Source organism: Prenolepis imparis, unplaced genomic scaffold, assembly GCF_030444845.1.
Source record: "Prenolepis imparis isolate NDT839.2.m4 unplaced genomic scaffold, iyPreImpa1.0 SCAF_9, whole genome shotgun sequence".
Classification (NCBI taxonomy): domain Eukaryota; kingdom Metazoa; phylum Arthropoda; class Insecta; order Hymenoptera; family Formicidae; genus Prenolepis; species Prenolepis imparis.
The window spans coordinates 11,411,815-11,438,003 of record NW_028141167.1 but is presented as its reverse complement, the minus strand read 5'-3'; the positions used below and the strand labels follow the sequence as shown (position 1 = coordinate 11,438,003).

The following is a 26,189-nucleotide window of genomic DNA, read 5'->3' as shown; positions in this document are numbered from 1 at the left end:
AAATACATCTTACTTCTAATTGTAAGTTGAACATACGTTCATCGCGCGCGATTATCAAAGAGAATGTTTCCGCAATTAGCTGCAGTCAATGTTCTAAAATCGAAGACAATTGTACGGAGAGAAGTTCAAGAACTGTATTTTTCTCCCTGCCATCGCGCGAAGCACGTGACTTGCTGCACGAGGATAGCAACGTGTGCTTGGACTGTTATTTACTTAGCTCTGTTCAGCGCGCAACAATGCGTTCCCTTTGTTTTCACGTTCATCTCTCTTTCTCTCTCTCTCTCTCTCTCGGCTTCTCTCATTATAGTCAATAACTCTTTTCTGGGGCCGAGAGAATGAGGCGACGTTTCTGACCTGGCACTATCATCAACGTGGCATCTCTCTCAGCGCGAACCATCGTAGAACACCGCGTGCAGGAGAAACAAAAGAATACCAAGACCTCTTCTCCAACTGTATCGGCAATTTACATAGTAACCGAGCCGAATCTGGGACGAAATATAGATTCGCGAGTATCGATATCTCGGGTCGTGTATATGTATGCACGTAAATATTCCGTGAATAGTGTTGCTTTCTCCGAGTAATATATATATACAGCATCGAGGAAGATGCGATCGAAGGCTGAAACTGTGTCGCATCTCTCAGTTATATATAGTAGATTGTGACAGTATAGATACGCGATTCTTTTCAGTTAAAATTATACCTTCGTTTTATATCATTGATGCTGCTTTGCAGCAGGATAAAACGATGAAAAATATAGAGCAGGAAAATAACATTTCATTCTTTTTTTATTATAATTTTGTTATACTGTTATGCAGAACTTATTATTGTGTCGATAAGACGCAAAATGCATATCACTGTTTTTCTTCTTTTCTCTATACGATTTATTCAAAATATATATTTATATAAAAAATATGCGACGAAAAATTTCCGGGTAGATAATTATCTCCTTCGTCTTCCTTTCTTTCTGTATTTTTTACATTGTGAATTCATGACGTGCGTCTTGAAGAATGAAGGAAAAGAAAAAAAACAAATATACAGAGACAAAAGTATCGGCGATGTTTCACATACGCGCGCGCACGAGACAGAATCACAGAATGCATTATATAAGGACCATTGTTCCCGCGACTTCCGCAGGAAGAACCGACAGAAGGATATTGCACTTGTATATTTTTCCGCGAATATCTCCTTGCGGCCGCGGGAAAATCGTGCGATATAGGTACATGAATAAGAACAGACTTCATCCAAATTGCATTACTCTACTTTGAGCTTTTTGAGGTCCGCCGCGAAAATCGATGTTCCGAAATATGCTCCTCAAGCACCCGAGTCTACTCGAGAACGAACTCTCGTTTCGGCACGACTCGTGTGCTCTCGAGTCGTTTCCGATGAAAATTGCATATCGCGTGTGCTCATCGCAGTAAAAACGCTGGGGCAAGTGGTCATAATAATCTCATAGCAACAGTCGTCAACGACCGCATATCTTGAAGTTAATATTATATGTGTAATATATTTCTTATATGATGATGAATATTAAATTTCGCGAGAGAGAGAGAGAGAGAGAGATAGGAAAATTATTTATTAGGAAAGAAATTGTTAATAATTATATATGAGAGGAGAGATATATGAGGGAAAAGTTGTAATATTATTATTTAGAGAAGTGTTAATCGGACTATGCAATATTCTCGAAAGCAAGCTTTTCTCTGTCCTGTTTCTGGTTTATAATGCACGCTGATGTGCAATGTTTTATATATTACAGTCATTAAATAACATTTTTCTTATTTCCGCATCAGATATGCTTTCAAAAATAATAATTAATTAAGTTTAGTGAATGAAATTATCTAAATTTTACTTTACTTAATTTGACAAAGGAAAATAATTAATATAATATATTTATAATTGATCAAAACCTATTTTATATAAATAATATTCTGACAAAGTTTCGTGTACTAAATCTGCATGCAACTAATTGCAATACTGCTGATGTTGATAATGCATATATGCGGATATCTTGCATATAAAGTTTGAATCAGACGGTATATTGCATACGCAAAGTGAAATTAAAGATTGAATTGCAAGATTAATAAAATTTTTTAATATTTTGTAGTTTCGCAATATTTTTATTTTAAATTAAATAAATATCTCACATTCTTGCAATTTGCCTCATTTGGCTTTAACATTTCCAAAAATAATGATATATATACACACGTTAATTTAATAAATATATGTATATTTTCTTTATTATAAAATAATAGAATTTATAATGTGTTTATGCATGCGTATGTTACATAAACCTCCAAATTTACAACTATTTTTTCAAATCTCTTTGCTGAATTTGCTTTGAAGTATAATAGATGAATGAAATAATTCGATTTTAATTTGTTTTTATTTACAATTTAAAAGAGAAACTGAAGAGATTAACGAAGCGTAGCCACTTAACCCGTGCCACGACATGTTTCCGGAAAACAGGCAAGGTTTACGTACCGCCTCGCTATTGTTATATTTGTCATTGTTGCTCGTTGCGATGCATCGTGTTCGCGTTATCAGAGTGGAAATCCTGTCTTGGTGCATATTGGCGTGATCGCTCCGCTAATTTTCACCGGCTGACTCAGGTGGCGATAAAACGCCGTCGAAAATTACGCATCCGCGAACCTCGTTCCCACTAATCCTTAATCTTCGGTCCGTTAATGCCTTCCCCCCTCGTCACGCAGGTGTACTAAATTTCTTGCGTTAACTGCTCGCACTTATGTAACGAGTCATTCCCGACAACGGTACTTAGCTCCTGCCGTTTATGCTCGAAAGATCATTCTCGTAGGATGAGAGACATAAGATTCATATCTTATTTCGAATACATTTTGGTACATAGTTCATGTGTGTGTGTGTAGACGTCATATATTTCAAAACGTGATAAAATCGATTTCATGAAAAATGTAAATTCGAATGTGGCGTGAGATTAAATATCGTTATTGATCTATGCAGTTGAAGGAGTTTATCAGATAACTGTGATTAGAGAGAGGAGAGAAATAGCCTCGACTTTTATGATATAATGTGATATGTATACATATATCGCTTCGTGTATAATCAATATTTTTTTCTATATAAATTAAAATTGGTTTTTATTAATTAAATTAATATATAATAATTTTATAAATTTCGTTAAATTTTTTTTGTCACATATTTGTATTACATGAAAATTTTAATAATTCAAGGAAAAGCTATATATTATATATTTTTCATTTTTCACTCATATTATTATGTCACAATACGATTGTGATTGTAAATATGTGATTGCAATATCGTAATATTTAATGTTATAGTTTTTTTTTTTTTTTTTATATTTATGTTATTTTTATAGCATTACAAAAAGTTGGAATATCCGTCTTTTTGTATACCTAATAAGTATTACGGAAAAGAATTAGCATTTAATAGGTATTATTAAGACGAAGCACATTATTGTATAATAGAAATATGAATAGTAGGACGAGCGTAATTTACTGGAGGAAGATACGTAATTTACGCGGTTAAGGTCACCCACACAGACAGTTATATCTCAATACAATACTGCGATATAACGGAATAAAAAATAACGGTTTGAAAAAATCTTCGTATTACGTTAATAAAAGTCTCTAACTAATAAAAGACCTAGTAAAGGAAAATTTCGACGAAGATCTCCGTCACTTTTGCATGACTCCGGGTCGCGTTTTACCTCGTAACATAGTTTAAACGCGATAATAAGATTTACGATATCACGAGTAGCCGACGGCAAATCAGCGATTTTTCGTTGGGCGCTACTTCCGCGGTATTTTCACCTAGTATGCGATATGTAGAGAAGCACTGCAGTATTTTAGTTAGGTCACGTTCCCTTGAACTGATGCCAAATGTACCCCCTCTCCCTCTTATTCGCCAAGTTTTTCGCGTCCTAGAGTCCTAGAGAGCTTATGGAATTCTGCCTGCGGATCTATCGTAGGTGTTCTGGGTCAAGTGTGCATTTTAATGACAGCCGAGCCGGATGCTCGTGCAAAGTTCCTATAAATTTGCACTATGTGTGCACAGTAACGTAATGTAACGGATGCACGCTTTTTTCTCAGTCATGACGCTTATTCAGTAATACCTTATTCTATTTGACTTCTGCAAGAGCATTTCGTGCATTTTCGATAATGCAATAGAATAGAAATCTTTTAATTAATCTTCGCAATAACAACTGAAAGTTTTAATTCTTTCTCAGAACTTGAGAAAATTAAATCTAAATTAACTCTTTTAATTTTATATATTTATATTCCTATAAGTTTTTCAAATTTGTTTTTTATTATTCATGGAGAATTGACATTTTATTATACATATATAGACGGAGATAAAATAATCAGCATAATGTTCGGTATTATTAATCGTGTATACGTTCTCATTTGATATACTTAGAAACCTTATTTAATCCCGGAATCCCCCCTTTCCCTCGCGATTTACTATGATGACTCTGTCGTCTTTACTGTCATCATTATAATGTCAAGCTTAGCTATATTTTGCTGGATAATCATTGCTTATGTCATATGTATGCTCACCGATCATCTGTCTTTTTCCTTCGTTGCTAATTTTCTCGTATAAAACCGTAAAATTGATAAATACAGCGGTGAAAGTAGTATTTTTCATAATTTTCTATCTGTTAAAATGCAACACGTATAAGAGATGAAAGCGCAATTGCTTGCAACATATATATTATAAATATATTATATACGCTAAAATAAAAAAGATAATTTTCTTATAAATTTAAACTCTTTTAGAATGCAATTATATGAAGAAAGAGAAAGAGACAATGATTTGTATTCAAGATAAATATGTAGATCTTTTCGAATTAATTACATTAAAAGCATCGCTAAGTAAAAGATAAAGCGATAATAATAATCGAACTTTATAATCCTTCTTGATTCAACTTCTTAATCTAGATATTCTGCAAAATATTTCTAAAAGCACTTGGAATACTTCGAATCAGTAAATTACTTAAAGTGCATTTGAGGATTGCAAGATTATAAGATTGAAATGTATGTTTAGTTTGCATTATATCGCAAATAAAATATTCAACGGAATTTAGTAATATACGTACGATCAATTAACATGCACATATGATATGTTTGCCTATGTGCAACGATTTCTATATCGATAGAATATCAAATAATATTTAAATAATTCATATTATAATTGCTATTAATAGATAAACATTTGTAGATAAACAATTATCTTTGTCTATATGTTACGTATTATGTAATATTATGTAATATATTTAATGGGATAATAGTTTATATTACATATGTAATTTTTTAAGATACATTACATATATAATTAATATATTATTATAACTTTCCATTAGAGAATTACGTCTAATATACAAAATTATTTATCATGAAATTAGCGTACATGTTTTTGATCAGTAGTAATTTACCTGCCGGTTTAAATAATCTACATGCAGACTGTGTATAGACATTGTGAACATGGATACGAAGAGAAACTACTTCCGGATAATTATAGTAAATTGTCAGGTTTCAATCTTATCTCCTTGCAAATATTCGCACGTTACTTTCTTTCTTACAACGTTAATTCTCCCTCGCTTATCTAACGAAATTAAAATCGACTTCTTGGAAAGATGCAAATCTCAAAATTTTTTTATAGAATATTTTATTTTTTATCTGTGATAAAGCACTTTCAATAAAAACTGCATGTATGTATATGTATGTATTATTGTTAGGAAGCTTACTTATGAAATATTTTAGTTCCGAAATATTGCTCGCGAAATAAGTTTCGAAAATAATTGAAAACACTTTCCGGCTTATATCACAATAAGAGTAAATTACATTACTACGTAAAGATAACGGAGCAATTAGTTTTATAAATAACAAATAATACATTTACGAAATTATAAATTGCTCACTTTATGACTAGATACATCTTGCTCACTCAATGTTTTCACTTTATTCTCTCTTATTTGTTGCTCGTTCATGGCACTTACACTCGACGTGACACTTCGCGACACTCACTTTCGGAAAGTTAATTATGATCGCGCGCGCACTAATTATTAAAATACAACGATTTTGGTCCGGCATTTTACATGATACTTTGATTGTTTGCACATGACGCACTCTTTGTTTTATTGTGACAAGAGATTGTGAAAATTACGGTTATATAATTTTCACGAAAGTGTGTAATCCGCTTGGAAAATTATTATCAAATTTGCACAATGTTATATCTTTGTTGTTAATACATGTATATATTGTCTGGCAATTTTACCTCACATTATAACACAAGTAAATATGGATATACAAATTAACATTAAAGATAAATATTTGCAGAATGCAATAAGCTATTGTTTTATCAATCGGCGTGATTTATTTTGATTGAATGATTTACATAAATTATATATTTTAATAAATCGTCGATATAAAAGTATCATAATGTACAAATGCCTCGACTTTATGGTATATGATTTAATAAATTAAAATACAAGCTCAACAATGACTGTATTTATTAATTAAATGCTTAATTTACACAGTAACTCTTGAATCAATCAATTTTACGCCTGCGATATTTTCTCAATGAAAAATTCAAAAATGACATCGGTGATTTTACTCTGACATTGCATGTTGCAATGCAATTTAGTGATCAATTTTAATCGCTAATTCTAATAATTAAGTAAAGAATGATCGTGTTTAATATCTTTTAGTACTTGTCGCGATTATACTTCGAGATTTCGAGAGATAATACGACGACACGCGGAGTGTGCGACAAGTTGGACTGTTCATTTAGCTTTCGCTATGCGAATGACAATAAAAAACAGAAATCGTCACGCGCCTACGTCATTGATTATTTAATTATTTAATAGTATATCGAAATGTTGTAAAGTAAAACTGCTGCCATTTCTTGATTATTAAAAAATATTGCAGTCGTAAAATGGATTACTCGAATATTTAAATATAAGTATAATCGTTATTATGAGTTGGTACGGTAACTTATTGAAACGCGTATTTTATGCGATTTATTGAATCGCAGATACATATTTATATCTTTAATTTTAACTTTTACGTCTACGTATTTATTTGTTTTATAATAAGGGACAGTCAAATTGCTGTAAAATGCGTGCGTATATATTATTCATTAGCTCAATAGAAATAACATTGTGCGAATTTGATCGTATATTTTTAAGTGTCGAACCAGTCGTAGCGTCGTGTAATCTTTGTATGATTTTCGCATTCTTCCACGTCGCAATATAAAATAAAGTGCATATCGTGTGTATTAATGTCGAGAGTGCTACATAAAATGCCAAACAATTGTCCTATTAGTATGCGATTAGTGATTAGTACGCGAGTAATCGTAATATTTTTTTGCAAGTTAATGTCATATGAGTGCTATGAAAGAATAGCAAAGGATAAACGAAAAAAAAGGAAACGAGGAATCTCGGAGACGGGCATTGATTGAAACTTGAAGCAATCATGAGATGAGCAATTTGTAATTTAGTTAGTTTATTTGTTATTAAAAAAAATTAATTAGCTATGGTGGTAGATAAAATAAAAACACATATTTTCTTGAATTTTTAAAAAATGACGTAAAAATTATTAGCTCACATAGCTAAGTTTTTATTTAAGAAAATCCAATTACATAACGTTGTTAACTCAAAACAAAAATTATGTCAGTTTTTACTGGTGTTGAATTTAGCAAAAAAATTGAAAGAGGCGTGTATATATGTTATATAATATTAACCTTCAAAATTCATGCCGCGTCGATATCGGTTTTATGCATCGATTTTTTTTCGTCCCTCAAGATCGGAATTGCGACTAGAACTTTAATGGCGTCGGCGTGTTCGTATATAAAAAGAAGAAAAAAAGATGAAGCGAGACATGTGTGGCACGAGCTCCCCTCACACCCTCTTTGAAACACGCGGGGGGCAAAACGTGCGCACGGCTCGGCCGTTTAATAATATATTCAAGACGACTCGTCACATATATACGGCGCGATGACGATCATTAACGTGCTTAACACGCGTATATTACATGCACGCACGCACGCACGCAGTCATGAACGTGCGTGCTCGAGAGATTTATCCGCGCACACGGCGGCCACTGTCTTTTAATGCATTGCATAACTTGCGAAATTATCGCGGAATCGTTGCTCGGCGCCGTCTTTACGCGATGCGATACTTTCCGCATCCGCTGGCGTCTAGTTAATTTAATCGTTAATTATTCGACATCGTTATATGCCGACCACCAGACGATTGTATTGATTGGTACGTTATTAGGAAAATAGTACAGGAAGTCGGTTTTACGAAAATTAGGATTGATGATTGGACGAATTGTAATCAGTCAGTATATATATATGTATAGTAGAATTTGACTAGATAGAATTTTAATTATTTCTCTCCGACATCACACATTTGAAAGACATGTCAATCATAAATGTCACACTGACATTTAATAAACTTGATAATCTCAATTTTTTGTCGTTTTTTTCTAGAAGTTTTTCTCTTTTACTTTATTTGAAATTTGCTCGACGAAGGGATGGAGGAAATTTAAAAGTATTTTTCTTTCTAATAATAAATTAACTTTTAAAAATGCATATGAATAATATAATACACAGATATTATTATTTCATCAATATTATTTTTCTCGTATTTTTATCTTATTTTTCTTATTCTCGTTATTTTCCTCTTTTCTTTATTTTTTTTTAATTTTAATAAAAAATCAATACTTTCTTTATTCTTTTATTTAGAGAATCGTGGATCTCTCTCTCTCTCTCTTTCTCTCTCTCTCTCTCACGGATTCAGATTTAAAATTTCTGTACCAAATTTATACTTGCAGTACTTACTATCAATATACATATACAATATATCAATTCCTTGAATTATTTGATGTCGATTATATTATTTGTTGTTTCTTTCAAGTGATATTATTTATATTAAATCAAGATTCAAAATTAGTTTTTTTCGAAGATATATAATATATTAATATATAGGTATAAAAAGACAATATATTAATATATATATTAATATGAATCGTCTGATGAAGAAGCGCTTTGCTCTGCACATTCGATTTATTTTTCTGAAAAATTATCTTTTCCTTCTCTCATACACATGAATATTCTCGTACACTTGACCAACGTCCGCAGATTGGGATCTCGTATAACGAAGTTCTAGTCCTATGGCGACGGTAATTGCGCGGAGAGTTCAGCCGGGCGCTTTATTAAATGAAATCATTAATTAGCCGTACGGATTGTTAACCTACTTCTCCGTACTTGCCGCCTTGAGATCGCTGTTTCTCTGTATGTTATTCTTGGTCCTTAATAATTTCTTAGCGCGTATCCACGATTTCATTATTATTTTCTACTGTTTGTCGACTAATTCTTAAAATTACTAATCCTCACGTTCAAGATGAAATTTAGAAATAAATTTTTGGATCGTTATATTTTTTCTATTCGGTTTTTATCACTAGATTGATCAATTATCTTCTATTTTAAAAAATTTAAAAATATATGTTTTCAAAAATATATTAAAAATTTTAATGCCAACATTTACACAATTAGGTACATAAATAATAAAAATAGTACTTTAAATATATAATTATATTTTTAAAATAGTACTTTAAATATATAATTATATTTTTAAATATATGAATATTATAGAGCTTAAAAAATATTCTAACTTCTTATTAAAATATATTAAACAATGATTTCCGTTTATATATATTTTCTTACTGGATTGTGTTAAAGGAATGGATTTGACTTGCTTATTATACAATATATTTAGTGAAAATACATTGGTAAGTGCAAAACGTGACTCGATTTCGCGGTGAAACCACAACTTTGAACGGATGCGATATCGGTTATCTTTGTCTATGGTCGACTTCCGGTAGCTGATGCAGATGCAATCGATAATATTAATATCACATCTAACTTAAGTAGCATTTAATACGGAAAATAAATAGATAAATAGACACAAATAACAAAACATTATTTCTTTCAAAATAAATTAAAACTTATTCTTTAATACTTTACCATAATTATAGAAAAAGTAAAATCCAATAGGTATGCGTTATTCACGATAAATATATATATATATATATATATATATATAAATTAATGTATAAAATATAAAAATTAGAATTATACAATATTTCATTAAATATGATCCAAAAATACAATATTTCTTTTATTTTTTTGTAAAAATAAATTTTACAATTAATATACATTCTCCAAAATTATTTTCTCAAAGATCTTTTTTGTTCAGAATCACTAAACACGAGATTTTAAAAAATTAAGCCCAAAAAAAAGAAAGAAAATATAATATTAACAATAACAAGTACGGTGCAGCCAACATTTACTGACGGGCTGAAAGCTCTGTATTAGGAACGCACAATTTCCCAAATTGCCGAGGATTAGAACGAATTTCACGGCTATTAGCTCGGAAATTTTCCGTTCGTTCGCCCGGCTTCCGCGAGATGTTAATTACGATAAACCGATTACACATACACGCATTCATACAGGTATATGCACAGCCGCTTGATGATTAGTAATGGCGCAAGTAGGTAATGGTGTAATCAGAACGGCCCCGGGGCTGCCATCGACGACCTATCTTCACCTATTATCAGCATCCTGATGGGTTAAGCCGTCAGACAGCAGAAATCGACCGCAGAGGCATAATTATTCGCGATCGATTTCCGATGAATCGGAAATTGTCATAACATCGCAGTCGCTAGAAGACAGATAAAAACGCACATCTTTCTCGTCGCGCGGTGCACCTGCACGAATCGCAGCGGGGACAATGTACCCGATGTAACTCCGCCGCATCTGGGTAAACGAAGCCGGAGATTTATCAGAGCGGTTCTTCCGCACCACGTGTAGACAATGACCTCGGTTTACAAAGCGTCATCTCACGTTAAGACGCGGCCCTAAGACAAACGCGCCCGTAAATGTTCGTAATATACAAAGTATCATTGGGTAATATTTTAAATACCGGATATCTGCCCTCCGAATATGAATTGGTTTTTAACACAAAATCGAGGCGTCTGTAAATCACAACTTCTAAAGCTTGATGAATCGTCAGAAATTTAATTTCAAGAATATAAAACGAAATTTTATTCTCGTTTAATTTCAAGAATATAAAACGAAATTTTATTCTCGTTTAATTTCAGGTAAATTTTGATAGAATTGTAATGCGAAAAGAGAGCTTGATTGTCAAAATAGTTTTAATTGTGACAATAAAGAAATATCATCTTCGAAATTTTAGAGGTGCTATATGTATCTTTACCAAAAATGATCGACTTGAAAAGAAATGCCAACAAATATATTATTCAGCGAGAATACTGAGACGAATTGCAGAATACTGAATTGAAGAATGCAAATTTTGCTTCTTGTAATGGAATTCACGTCGTCGAAATAATGTAATCGTTAAAGTGCCAACGAGTGCTGCTGAAATTGTCTCAGCTAATTATATGTTAATATAATTTAAATACATATATCTCTCTATCTAATCTTAAACGTTGGTCTAAATATACTTGATTATCTATAAGCAAACCGTTTATGTAACAGTGTATTTATAAAAGCACTTAAAGTTTTATTTGAATTTTACTATAATATTTCAATAATATATATATTTTATTTTTCTTTATAGAGAATATTTTATTTTAATTTTTTATAATATTTCAAACTAAATAAGTTCTTTGCCTGTCTTATTAGTTTTAGTTTTCTTTTTTTCTAATGAGATGCTTAAGACGTTCAAAATTTTTAATTACATACGTGACACATATTAAATTTCTTCATTACATGAGACTATTATAGTACGAAATTATTATTCAACATTCTATATCCATGCTGCTTTCATTTTCCCCCGATAATATAAATATTACTTATACATATTCATCTCGCACTTATTTCTCATATCATAAAATTTCCATTTAAATGCATTTGTTCAATGTTTTCGCCCTTTAATCATAAAACTGTTATATAATTTAAAACCTCTTTCTCTCTCCACTCTCTTTCTGTTTAAAAAACACATAAACTTTTTTATTCAACGAATCGTAAAATAGTTACTTATTTTAAGTCACCGTTTTACCTTCGAGCGAGTCACTACGCATAGCTACCGTTCGCAGGAGGTCACAGATTATTACCACATAAAGGTCTCCATGATAAAAAGCCGATGTTTTTCCGCAGTATTGCTACGGCCCGGGCGTAAAACATATTTTAAAAAGCCAAGAAATAAGGGGAATGACAATCTAAGCTCTTTCGTGTCATTCCACTCGCTACATTTTTCACGGGAAGGTCTTATCCGCGCGAAACGAGGACTATTTTTTTTTCTTCTCGGTGCACATACATAAGATAACAGCGCACACACGGGCCAATCAGAACAGGATGTGGCTCGTGCTGCTGGTTGTCTCGGCGAAAGGATGTGTCGACGGTGCGTGCGAACGTAATGTTAATAATACGCATTGTGCGCGAACGCGACTCGAACAGCTGCCGTTAGATACGCGGATTATGCGGAGATGCGAACAAGTGCGTTTAAAAAAAAAATGCGAATTTAATGGTTTTCAAAATTAATTATCGATCACGTAAAAGACGTACTGTCGTTTTTGCACCCTCGAAGATGCATTGCATGCATATATGTATATACGTCGTGCATTTAGAATAGCAGTGTTCAAACGGCGCATTGAATATCTTACGCGTTAGAACAAAGTCCATTTACAATAAACTGATAATACATTGTTGATATATATCCGGCGGTCGCGAAAAATATGCGCAGATATACGATCGTGGCACACAATGTTGGATATACACTGTGGCCCGTAATATTAACATATTACGTAATATGTTAATTAGCCGATTCCGTGTTGTCGATTGCGTTTGTAAACATGTTTTGAAAAAACCGTATGTGCGCGTTATTATGTACATTTGCAATGGAACAAACATTATTTCTAGTAACTGGAATAATTACCATGCTAAAAAACTTTGTTGTAAGAAAACATACATTTATTTTTCTCACTGTGTAAAAAGCAAGAAAACACGTTGCAATTTGTGTGTGTGCTTTTCGTTATAATTCAAGTAAGCGAAATAAGTTTGGCAACTATTAGAAATGACGACAGCACAGAAATATTAAAGTGTGGAAAGAATCTTAAAGTTTTTCCGTAGAAACTCGGTGAAATTCATCTCTGAAGTCTAAGTTTTTACCAAATAAAAAAAAGTTAGCGACTAGTGGGAATAATGATGGCATTAAAGTGTAAATATATTTCCGTTTTATAAGAATCCAAAAATGCGTCTCTTGTCATATGAACTTTACAAACTTAGCAAATCCAAGTAAACAAAATAAGGATGCCTGGAATGAATAAAATATCTTGTTTCGAGCGATTATTTATTAACGCGATTGAATGATTTAAAATTTAAATCGTCAATGGTGCTTTGGTTTTATTCCATCGACACTTTTCGATCTCGATAAAGTCTTTTGATTAATTAAATTAAATTCGTCAATTTCTAAAATGATGGAGAAAATATTAAACGAAACAGTAAATTAATAAGAACGGCTTGTATTTGATACTTAAATTAGATACGCGTTCTTAAATCACTATATTTCTATAATTGAAATTTTTATATGATGATTTCTCAACCGCAACCCTTTGAAGAATTTGATTAGATTAAATAAATAAAATTGTAGAACTATTCCTGATGTCAAATACGCATGTCTTACATCTACAAAAATATCAGTATAGGTATCTTATATTTATATATCGTTAAATATCAGTTCTACGCTGTACATTCAACCAGAATCCACCTTCCGGCCACATGAATATATTTTTCTTACAGAATCTTAAAGATAATATAATCTTCGCGCACAGTTTCAGTTCGCATCGTGCTAATAAGTGAAACAATAAGAACTTCATCTTCAGAATAGCGAAGCTTTTGCCTATACACTTCCTCGGTCCCAATCCGAACGGCATGTAATAAAACGAATTGTGATACTTCCTATTGTTCAAAAATCTATTCGAATCGAATCTGTCTGGATCATTGTAATATTTTTCGTTATGGCGAATCGCGTAAACTGGGAACGCGCTTTTAATGGGATACTTCGTAATTGTAATCTGTGTGCATTTGCGTTAATGGCGAGGTTTAACACGACGCTAAGTGCACATCCGTATCCGAAACTCTTGTAGCGCGCCTTGCTTGCAGAAAATGCAGCAAACAGACGCGTGGGCGTAAAGTCTCACCACGTTCGCGCTCGCGAACGGACACGCTTTCTGTTTTTACTTCGCCTTTGGAACGGACTTTGTTACGCCGCTCGGCCGAATAATAATTGCCTCGACTTTCCATTTCCAACGTGAATATGTGATCGGTTTGCTAATAGTATAAGAAAGAAGAAACTATCGAGATAATCGATCCTCGAGAGACCTTCCATTTTCGCTCTTCCTTACCCTTTTCTTCTCTTGATTTATTTTTGAAAAATGCAAATTATTAATTTTAAATTTATATATTTATATTATATTTATATTATTTTTATATTTTCCTCTCTCTTATATTTTATGTTCTTCGTAATCTTATTTAAACTGCAAAATTTTACTTGTTTTTATGTTACTTTTATCTCTCGTCATCGAAGTTTAGCAGTCATATTTTAATTTGTTTTCGATTTTTTATTAATTAAATTGATTTACACACGAAAAGATAATTATATTAGTATACATATTAGCTATATAATAACGATTTATAATGAATAATAATTATTACAATAATAATAATTTTTTTTCTTATATTTATTAGTTTGTTTTGATTCTTTAAGTGCTTGAACTGCGAAAACAATTTTTGAAATCAATATTTGGCATTTTTCAAGTCTATATAATAAAGTTTCTATTTTATTTTATCTATTATCTTCTTCCGTCTATTTTAGTTTTCTTTTTCGTTCCGCGTGTTGCATTATTCCTTGTTTTTTCTCGTATTCCGGTTAGCAACTAGCCATATATTGTCCGAGCGATTACTTATCGATGTCGAATCGTTGTTTAAACTTATCAGCGAATCAATTGATCGGTTTTCAGAATACGAACATGGCATGTAAACCCGGTCACATAAATTAATTTGGATTTCTCGTAGCACACACAAATATCAAGGATGTAATAAAAGACGATAATGCCAGCTCGAATACGAATTACATTTCGAACTCGATGAACAACAGAAAAAACATTCGCGTTATGTTTTATTTTCATTCACGTTTTATTTCACATATTTTATATTACTTGAATATTCTTGAATTGATTATTTGCGTCAAGAGACAAAAGAAATTCGATCAGAATGAACGAATGCAACGATATCAATTCCGCCCATTTAATTTTAATTACTCATTTAACTCATTTAATTATATGCTTTTAAAATCAGAAAGAAATATAGATCTTTCCAGTTGCTTGTCTCGTTTAAATTAAATCGCGAGGCAATTTAGAAATTTTCAAACATGGCGCGACGAAACCGCGTGATCGTACACAGGTATCTATGTATATAACGAGGAACACCTTGACGTACGTATATATATATACGCACACATACATACGCATGCGAGAGCAACTCTCTGTCAGAGTGCGGTGCGTCAGCATCGGTGGGCCCGGCTCTCTCTCTCTCTCTTGCGATCTTTCCCCTTAGCTGTTGCATTCACGTACACATGCACGTGCATTCTCTTCTGCACCGCCTACGCTACAATAGTACACGCATATCAACGTGAGGCGGATATACTCGTCATGAATATTATCTGTCGCATCGTTTCGCGAACGTCCAGTGTCGGATCCGCTATTTTTCGGGCCCCAAATCAACTGTGAAAATTCCTTCCAAAAAAAAAAGATAAACGATAAGAAGATGAGCTGAAAAACTTCCTATTATTATTACCGCATAATTTTTGTATTTGTCTTTTTTTTAATTTTTATTTACATTCTCTGGTTGCTTCATTTCTAAAAGAGTCTTCATGGTTCGGAAGAGGGTTTGTGGTCGACGAACAGCAACCTGTCGACCCGTCGACCTGGCAAGTCCGATAGACGCGTACGGCATTTCATAGTGTGTGGTAGGAAGAGTATTAGGTATACTTTGGTTGTGTGAGTATCTTCACGAGGGACCGGTCTAATCGGAGAGAGAGAAAGAGATGAAGATACCGAGATCTCTGGGAGGGAGAATCGAGAGGGAAGGAACACAGCAGGATAAAGAAACTATTAAGTCCGTTTTGTACGTTCGTGGAGATTGCAACAAAATTTACAAAAGCGATTCATTAACAAGAAACATTTATTCTGAACTTGAATTAATTAAAATTCTCGCTTAGCGATATTTCTCTTTTATTGCAGCATTAACTATAATATAGACAGAGAAAAGAAAATAAAAGTCTGTTCTATATTACTGCTCCCTTCTATTAAAACATATAAACAATATAATACCTATATAAACATTTTCTGATTTTTATCTTTATATCTTAAAAATATGTAAGAGCAAAAATACTCAAATTTATTCTTCTTTTCTCTCTTTTATATAAGCCTCTTAGAAATCAAACTAATTAGCACTTTGCTTTTTGTAAACTTCTTAATTTTTTAATATACTAGAATATTAGAGCATATAATTAGTATTCTGGTATTTAAATTAAGAAATTTATAAAAATGTGAGTTGATAAGTTTTCTCTTTATACCTTAAAAATAATAATATATACTTATGTAAGAGCAGAAATATTTAAGTTTACTCCTTTTTGGTCTCCTTTACATAAGCTTCTCAAAAATCAAACTCAACTTCACGTTTTGTAAATTTCTTAATTTTTTAATATACCAGAGCATACGATTTGTGCTCTGGTATTTGAATTAAGAAATTTACAAAAATATGAGTTGCTAAGTTTTCTGTATATCTTAAAAGTAATAATGTACATTTATGTAAAAGCAGAATTATTTAAGTTTATTTGTTTTTAGTCTGCTTTATATAAGCTTCTCAAAAGTTAAACTCAACTTCACTTTTTGTAAATTTCTTAATTTTTTAATATACCAGAGCATATGATTTGTGCTCGGTATTTGAATTAAGAAATTTACAAAAATGTGAGTTGATAAATTTACTTTATATCTTGAAAATAATAACATACATTTATGTAAGAGTAAAAATATTCAAGTTTATTCTTTTTTAGTTTGCTTTATATAAGTCTCTCAAACGTCAAAACTCATCAACTTCACTTTTTGTAAATTTCTTAATTTTTTAATATATACCAAAGCATACGATTTGTGCTCGGTATTTGAATCAAGAAATTTACAAAAATGTGAGTTGATAAATTTACTTTATATCTTGAAAATAATAACATACATTTATGTAAGAGTAAAAATATTCAAGTTTATTCTTTTTTAGTTTGCTTTATATAAGTCTCTCAAACGTCAAAACTCATCAACTTCACTTTTTGTAAATTTCTTAATTTTTTAATATACCAGAGCATATGACTAGTGTTTAGGCATTTAAATTAAAAAATTTACAAAAATATGAATTGATAAATTTCTCCTAAAATGGCCATATGATCTAATGATATATTCGTACTGAAAAAAATATAAAAAAAGAAATGAATAACTTCTAGAATTAATTTTAAATCTTTGAGCATGCGATAGGGCCTTTACGCAGCCTCGAGCGAGACGTATCACCCCTCGTACGAGAGGGGAGGTAGGTAGATAGGCAGGTAGTAGTAGTAATAGTAATAGTAGTAGTAGTAAGCGATGGTCGGGTGTGCGTGCCGCAAAGCGGAGCGTAAGAAAGCAAGTGGGTTGGTGGCAGAGGGGAAGCGTATAGCCTCTCTCTACAAGCAACGCGCGAGCCGCGGCACGGAAGAGGAGGGAGAATTTGTGGAAGAGTGGCACGGCATAAGTCGCGAAGGTGGTACGTTAGTAGTGCTGAGGAGAAGCGGCCGGTGGTTCGGTCGGTGGCACGTAAACGCGCGCGGAGTTCTATCGCGGGTTCCCGATAGCGAACGGATTCTTCCGGTCTCTTTGTCGATCGCGCGCGAAGTGAGTATAATAGTAGAGTGAAATACGCGTCGTTCTCTTCTCGAAACGTTCGCGAGAATCGCGCGACTAGTGCTCTTCAGGATGGGTTAAGAAGCGTGTCTTTTTTTCCACGAGTGTAGGATATAATTATTCCTATCAGGCTATCGCGGAGTGACGTGACGTGACTGTTTTTTTTCGAGGATCTCGAAGAGGTGTAGTGAGAGAGAGAGATTCACACGGATGACCCGTTTGCCCTTGGTCCTTTTCATGAGAGAAAATAAAGAGAAAGAGAGACGCGTAGAGACTCTGTGAGAGTGATATATTATGTACATCGTATTGTGTCGAAGTCGTCGGTATTCTGGAATCGTCTGCTCGTCGTGCTCGCGTTCAGGGCGAATGAACTGCGTACGGCGATGATAGTTGTTGGAGATGCGGCGATGCGCGAGTAATGAGAGAGCTACGTGATCGACCGAGCACGACCGGCGGTGATAGAGAGAGAGAAGAGAAAGAAGTTTATATATGTATATACATACATACATATACATATATATATGCATATCCAACCTCGACCTTTCCGTGTCGACTGTAGTAACAACGACGTCCTCGTCACGTCACGCGTAGACGAGTCTTCAGCAGTGCGCAACATGTCGCAATAACGAGAAGAGTTTTCGCGAATGAAACGAGTATCTAGTATTATTATTTAGGCTACAACACTGTGTAAACGGAGTACCTTGTAACTTACCAAATAGCAAACCTACTTAGTCGGCGTGCAATATAGTTGTCTCACGAGATTCGATTACCGAATTTATCTCAACGAAGCTTAAGATTTCGAATTATCGATTCGAAGAATCCATCGAGAATTTCATTCGACCAATCGCAGTGTTCAACGAAAATCGATATCATCTCGTCTCGAAAGACACCTCTATTATAAAGTCATCCAGGAATCCTTGACATTCGCGCGATCGCGAATCTAATGTCAAAGTCCTCCGGAACTACGTGCGCTTGAAAACTTCCTCGATCGATTTCGAGCAGCAGCCTGGTGCATCGCGAACGCGCAACAAGTTGAAGGGCGAGCACGTGGTGAACGCACAGGACGCGCGCGCGAATCAATTAAAGTGTCCCGTCTTTATATAAGACTTGGTGACGCGCGCTACGGAGATAACTTTTGGTCGTCGTTCGACGTCGTCGAATAGATAAGAAAGCCGAGAGTTCGCGAGCGTGCGGACAATAATAAGTTTCGAGGAGAAGCGATCAGTCGACGATCGTGATTCGCGGCGCGAAGGAAAGTTCTCTCGCGAGAGGAAGAAGAATCTGATCTTTCGAACCAAGACGTCGTCGAACTCGCGGGTCGAGTTTCTTCGAGAAGAGTATCTCCAGTGCGCGAAACTTGGAATCGTGTGAATTTGAATCATCGCGGATGTTCGCGATGTAGGCGACGTTACTTAAAGCCGTGCGATACAGAGAGTGTCGGAGTTGTTGAAAGAGAAACCTTGAAGAGCCGTCTTCTCGTCGAGGACGCACGCAAGTAGGCGGACGAGAGGAATCCGGGACGGATTTTCTCGGATACGGAAGAGGAGGGCTATCTTAATTATTAGCGCGGCAGGGCGCCAAGCGACCTTTGAATGACCTTCGTATTTTGCGGCTTCGTCTTCGACTCGTCCGACGAGAAGACGAGACAAATGCCGGTCGCTTCGGAGGACTGGGTGCCCCACCCGGGCGCCAAGATAACCAGTTCCATCACCACCGTCAAGGGTGCCACCATACAGAGCACGACGACGGCCTGGATGTCGCCCTACAGCAGGACGACGCCGTCAGATCGTGGAGGGCCCAATCATCATAACAACAATAACAACAATAACAATGGTGTGGTTATATTGGATGGCTGCAGACCGCCGGCCACAACAGCTAGGAGATTCTTCAGGTGGTTCAGCAGACTGGGACAACCACCGATAGGCAAGTCAGGTAAACAACAAATGGAAGAGTCCAGAGATATACAGTTCTTTAAATAATTTTTATAAACCGATATTCGTGATATATAACCCTTTAAATAATTTTTATAAAGCTATATATATATATATAAAAATTCTTTAAATAATTTTATATCAAGCTACGAAATAAAAATTATATATATATAATTATATACATATATCAAAATATATAAAGGATTTTTTAGCAGAGGTATATTTTTTGAAATTAATCTAATTCCGCGTCTCTAAAAATAGAGATATTATTCTTGTTGACGCACATTCTCTGCGTAATAAGTAATCTTAAGTGGCTTAGCAATGAGCTAAACAGACTGGTTGTCTGTTTGAAGAATAACGTATATCCATTGTGATCTCGATATCTCCTTCGGTGATATCCTTCAAACTGTTTTGTTGCAATATTAAATTTATCTTGAGTTGTTCAAACACGAAAGAATACATATTTTAATTAATACACATTTCATTCTTTTTTATTTTAATCTTTGAGACTCAATGAATTAATAAATAAATATGTATGTGTAATGCTGTGTTGTCATTGCACTGTAAAATTAAATTAATTTAACATTACGTACGTGATGCATAAAAAATAGACTATTATAATTCTGTAGGGGGGTTAGAGGGGATTCGGGAAATTAAATCTCGAATTGAGATTATTCCCAAATAAAGTCTTGGCATAAGTACCAAGCAAAAATTCGTGCCTCGTGCACAATGAATTAAATTCCAACGAAAAAATTAATTTCATTGGAAGCATACTGACATCCACGTTTGGCTCGCATAGCCAATGTAATTTTCATCATTCATATTAGACTATTATATTAGATATTAAAATTTATCGTAATCCTTAATTTTTTATTTTAGACGTCAAATATAATATGATTAAATGTACAATATGTACATTTATAAATTATCTAAATTTTATTTAAGAATTATGAAATAATAAAAAAATTATATTGATCAAGTTTCTGAATTTTTGACTTTTCCATACAGAACAGTTTTCTTTCTACACAAAGAGAATTTTCTCTTAGAATTTACCTTGAAAATCATGGTAATCATGGGACAATATAGTATGGAAAGAATTTTATGAAAATTTCTCTGATTAATATTAATCACAATAAACATAATAATATCTATACGTTAAAATATAAAACGTGTTTGAGTAATTTTACCATGCAGTTCAGTAAAATTAATCAAACATATTTTATATTTTGTTGTGATAGATATTATTATTTTTATTGTGATAAATATTAATCAGAGAAATTCTCATAAAATTCTTTCCATACCATATATTGTCCCATGATTATGATTTTCAGGGTAAATTCTAAGAGAAAATTCTCTCCGTGTATAAACACATTTTTATTTTTCTCTGTAAAATTTGTAATATTTAAGAAATACATGAAATTGTGGGAGGGAATATTGAAATACTCTTATCTATTTCTCTTTCCTTTTATATGTCTGATTAATGCGAGACATTGTCGGCACAATTAGTAACCTCTAACACATGTCATCGTCAGAAACGTTTGAAAACTATTAAGCATGACGTAAGATTCGTAGGATAACTCCCGCACGCGATTGTTTCGAATCGCATAAATAGAGTCCAGTCGTGCTTCTTTCTCTCCCTCTCTCATCTGTGTGTTACTGTTAGTCATCGCAGGTGCATCATACGTGCGCGGTAGTTGCCGTTAAATAAAAAGAATGCATTTTGCGCGCATACGCTCTCGTATGTAGTAGTAATGAGTAATTGAGGAGAAGCGCGAGCATATACAGACATTGTATACGCACGTATACATGTGTACATGAGCGAGTGAAGTGCAGCATGTTAACGGTTCTTCTCTCTTACACGGATTTCTGCTTTTCATAATACGTGTATACACGGTCGTTCGTTGCCGATGTTGTTTCATCCATATGGCGTCGAACAAAGAAACCGGCAGATCTAAAACGAGTGACAAATGAGTCGCTTCGGTTGAACAGGTTTCACGTAGCGCGATGCACCAGGTGTTTGAATCTCACGAATCTATACTGTGATCTGTGATGGACATCTAGTGTATATATATATATGTATATATTTTTTTAATATAACAGTCGCGTTTACCCGCGAAATGTCTTATGCTCTTTAAGCTGAAAGTTAATTTTAAGACGATTTTTTAAAAGTGATTTACAATTTTTTTATATCGAAAGTATTATTAATTAATTGATATTTTATCGACCATCTCGATTTTTTATTTCACATTATACAGAATTGATAAAGAAACGAAAGTGCAAAACTAATCTTTTTTGTATTTTCTCTTCTAACACGACGAAGATATACAGTTTCGTTACACGTCTCTCTCTGTATTATTTATTACAGTCTCAAGTGTTTCTAAAGATTTGATTAGTTCATGAAACATTAATGTCTCCAACTTTTTATTGCATTTAGATACATATAGATATGTTTGTTTGTTAGCTTCTTTTCTTAGAAATTGCACTGGATATATAGCATAACGAGCGTTTCGCGTTTATATAGTTCAGACGTGGAATAATAATAATTGATCGTATATCTAACGCATCTCTCGCGTTATTCAGAATTTCCGCTGGACGGCAGAAGAAATCGCCTAATTAAATTTCATCGACAAAGCGTAAAATGAGGACTCCGCCACTGACGTATAGGCATTAAAATTCGCACAAAGCCGCTGTTTCCTCGGGCGGAACTGAATACACCACATTCGAGACTCGGCATTGATTTTACTCCGCGCTTCGTTGAGCGCTCTTTCGAAAATTAGGGTCGGACCTATTATCCGAATAATTGCCGATATTTAGAAAACAAGCGTTTTGCATTTTGTTTGTTTGTCCCACTGCATAAATTCAATTTTCACTTTAAACTAATCTCGTAATATTGAAATGTTTTTCTTTTCATTATTTTATAATATTTTTAATAGAACAAGTTATTTTGAAATATATTTTCTATTTATTAATTATTGTATTTATTAATTGTTACTTTGATTTAATCTATTTTAATTTAGTACGATTTACACATATTAAATTTTAAAAGTATTTCAATTACCCATGCATACATCTTGTTATAAAGTTTATTTTAAAATAAAATCGAAGAGGGGAAAGCATGAATAAGATTTATTTAAAATTTATAAAAGATTTTTTTTAACGGATCATGATTTACTTATGTGTCTTGTGTGTTTCAAAATATTATATAATGATCAGAAATGATACAAAAATCATAAAACGGTGATATATCTCTATCTCTTATCCAACATATAAATTTATTGGCAAATTTTACTGCAAATACAAATATAGAATATCTATTTTCTGCCTCTTAATGTTTGCATTATGAATAGTAGCGTCACATAGCTTTTATAGACGTAATGCTCTACACTTCTAGTCATTTCGAAATCTTACCAATGTGATTATATAATCTGGGAAGAGCTCTTGAAATTATTGATTAGATAATAATTCTTACTAGTGATTTTTTTTTGTTAATTGAAATTAATTCCATTATATTTATGTATCTATGGATTATTCTAAATCCTTTTTTCTTAGAGAAATTTCAAAATTTATCAAGTTATATAATCATCGAAATAGCGATTTAAATAACAAAAATATAACGTTTCTGCGATTAATCCTTTCAATTTACCTTTCACCTGTTTTATTGGAATACCTTTGCAAATTGGAGATTGGAAGTCGTCGTTTTAGATTGATATTCTCATTCTGGTGTATATTTCATAGTTAAGTGGGTCGTACACGTGATGAAACACAAATCGTGCGATTGCAGGCAACGCCCGATAAGTCTGCCCACACGTGTCGAGTGTGTTACAGACGAGCGATTTCGAATGTCGCAATAATAACAGGGTCGATAAACTTCACTGTTGTTTATTAAAACACAACAAAAATTTTCCATCATTCGGGACACATTTTTTTCGTTAAACAACAGTCTGTTAAAATTTTCAACCGATTGTCCAAATTAACTAAATTAAATTGTTTTTAATATATATGAAATTGATACTTATATCATTTAACACATCTAATTAATTTTAATTGTTGATTATGTAATCGTTAATATAAAAATGGTAGAATAATAATTAGATTCCATTAAAAGATACAAAAAGTCTTAGAAAATGATTGAAATAATTTTATATAATATACTTAATATGTCATAAAATATATCCTTTACATTTTTGATAATAATTTGAATGTTTCTATTTTTGCACGGGCTATATATAAAAATCCGAAAATAATGTATTTCATATTCGCTAACGAACCGTACGCAACAATATTTCTGAGATTGGCATTCTCTCGCAACTCAGCGCAGTGCAATAACTGGGCCGGAAAGAGGATGAACCGTAAACTCGATAAATAAACATTAGACTTGACGGTAAAATCAGGCCGCGTCGCCGTTGGCATTCGCAATAATAATCGCCGCTTCGTCCCCTTCGCGTGAAAAGAGATGCACGTCAGTGTGATGTTACGCGATGCGATGCTGAAGTGAGTTGGGTGAGCGAGCTTTCCTCGAGAGAGGATCGGACGCGTGAACAGGATTGTGTTCTGCTGGATGGAATTGTAGGATCTTTACGCTAGCCGACGCCCACGCCACAGAGATTGCTATGCGTTAAAAGTAGGCTGCTGTTAGAACAATCCTTTGGCTTCTTTGCTGGAAATTTAACTAGCTAAAATATTGTTTTCTTCCTGTATAATTGTAAAGAAAAAATCTCTTCATCTATAATTAAACTGCAAATTTTTAGCTATTTTTCAAGTGACATAATAAAAATTTAACTTGTCAAAATGTTTCACGTGAGAGACATGTTTGAAATGTTATTTATTAAATTTTTGTTGAAATGTAGGGAATTCTGATATATTTTTTTAGGCTATTATATATATATATATATATATATATATATATATATACATTGTTATAATTCTCCAATAAAAGATTTTGACATTATTGGAGTTCTGAAATTTCATATGCCATGATCTCATAATTGCTAATTTAATTTATAAGATTTGAAAAGTTATTAGAGTTCTATTTTTTATATGTTTTGTTAGTGTGTGACTTAGTATTCTTACGCCATTGTATATATCGATAATACCAGGGAAATCTCCGGATATATGGCGCCATTGACTGTTAGATCAGACGGAAACGGACGGCTAGGTAATTAAAGCGCGTTCCACAGTCGACTCGCAGGTTGACCGCGCATTGTCACCTGTCGGCTGCCATTCGCACCTGTCGACCGTTTATTGGTCTGACCTCTCGCTGTCGAAATGGGCGATTGAATTGCGTCTTGAAATTCATCGCATTCTCGTCGTTCTCCCTACTGAATCAAATTGTTGCGAAAAAATGATTAATCCTTGGATACGAATTTTTTTGTTTTTTTGTTGCATAAATGGAGATTTCAGATAATATCATTGTTATAATAAAAATATTAATATATCAGAAATTAAATATAACAATCGAAAACCTGTTTGTAAAAAAAATCAAAGGATGAAATCATTTATCGTATTTCTATATTCTAATAATTATATTACGTTAAATTTTTATTAAAAAATCAAATCTGTTTTAAGCTTAATTCGATATATATTTTATCAGATTCTCTATTAGAAATTATGTGAGAGAAACAGTAAAAGCTTCAAATAATTCCATAATTATGTTATAAAGAATTCCTGTCAGAAAATTTTATTATCAAGCAAAATATGAATAATACAGTAGTATTCTTTAATAATTTTCCTTATTTTGATCGTGTTAAAATGGACGAACGTGATATGACTTTCGCACTTCGAGGTCGATGTCGCAATGTTGCCGAACTTTTCGCCGTTATGTCGTAACATTTCGAAACTTTGGTAACACGCCAGCCGATTACATACCCGGTGGATAATCGTCGGTCACTTACATACGTTATGTATGTGCGTGTACGAGCTTTCGCCGATTTGTATGTCAAGTCGCGTTTGTAAAACGGCTTTTGCGGAGTTAACGTAGGCGAGTCTCGTACAGAAATACGGTGCACAGGAGACTTCTTAACGACAGTATGTTGTCGGCGTTGTGCAATTTCGGGCTCACGATACACGAGGGAACAACGATGCAGTCAAAGTCACGTGCAATCGCTGCGACTTGTCTCGTGTGCGACGTGACATTGCAACGAATTCGATTCTTATCACCGGGGAAAACCGAGACAGATTTTAATCTTGATCGATATCCTCTGTATATCTCGAGTTCTTTAACTTTTCTAGAAGACAGCTCTCTAGCTCAATATAGAACGAC

General features: G+C 33.4%; 1 protein-coding gene across 5 annotated transcripts in view; it reads left to right on the top strand.

The window, feature by feature from the left end:
- Nucleotides 1-26,189, top strand: part of Trc (Serine/threonine-protein kinase tricornered) — a 131,616-nt gene that overhangs the window by 14,638 nt on the left and 90,789 nt on the right. The window contains exon 1 of one of the 5 annotated variants that reach the window (XM_083046768.1): nucleotides 17,868-19,931. The exons of the other annotated variants lie outside the window; for them this stretch is intronic. Coding sequence (XP_082902894.1) covers nucleotides 19,592-19,931 — 340 coding nt within the window. The 5' untranslated portion in view covers nucleotides 17,868-19,591. Of the gene's footprint in view, nucleotides 1-17,867; nucleotides 19,932-26,189 lie in introns of those variants that run through there. 5 annotated transcript variants of the gene reach the window in all.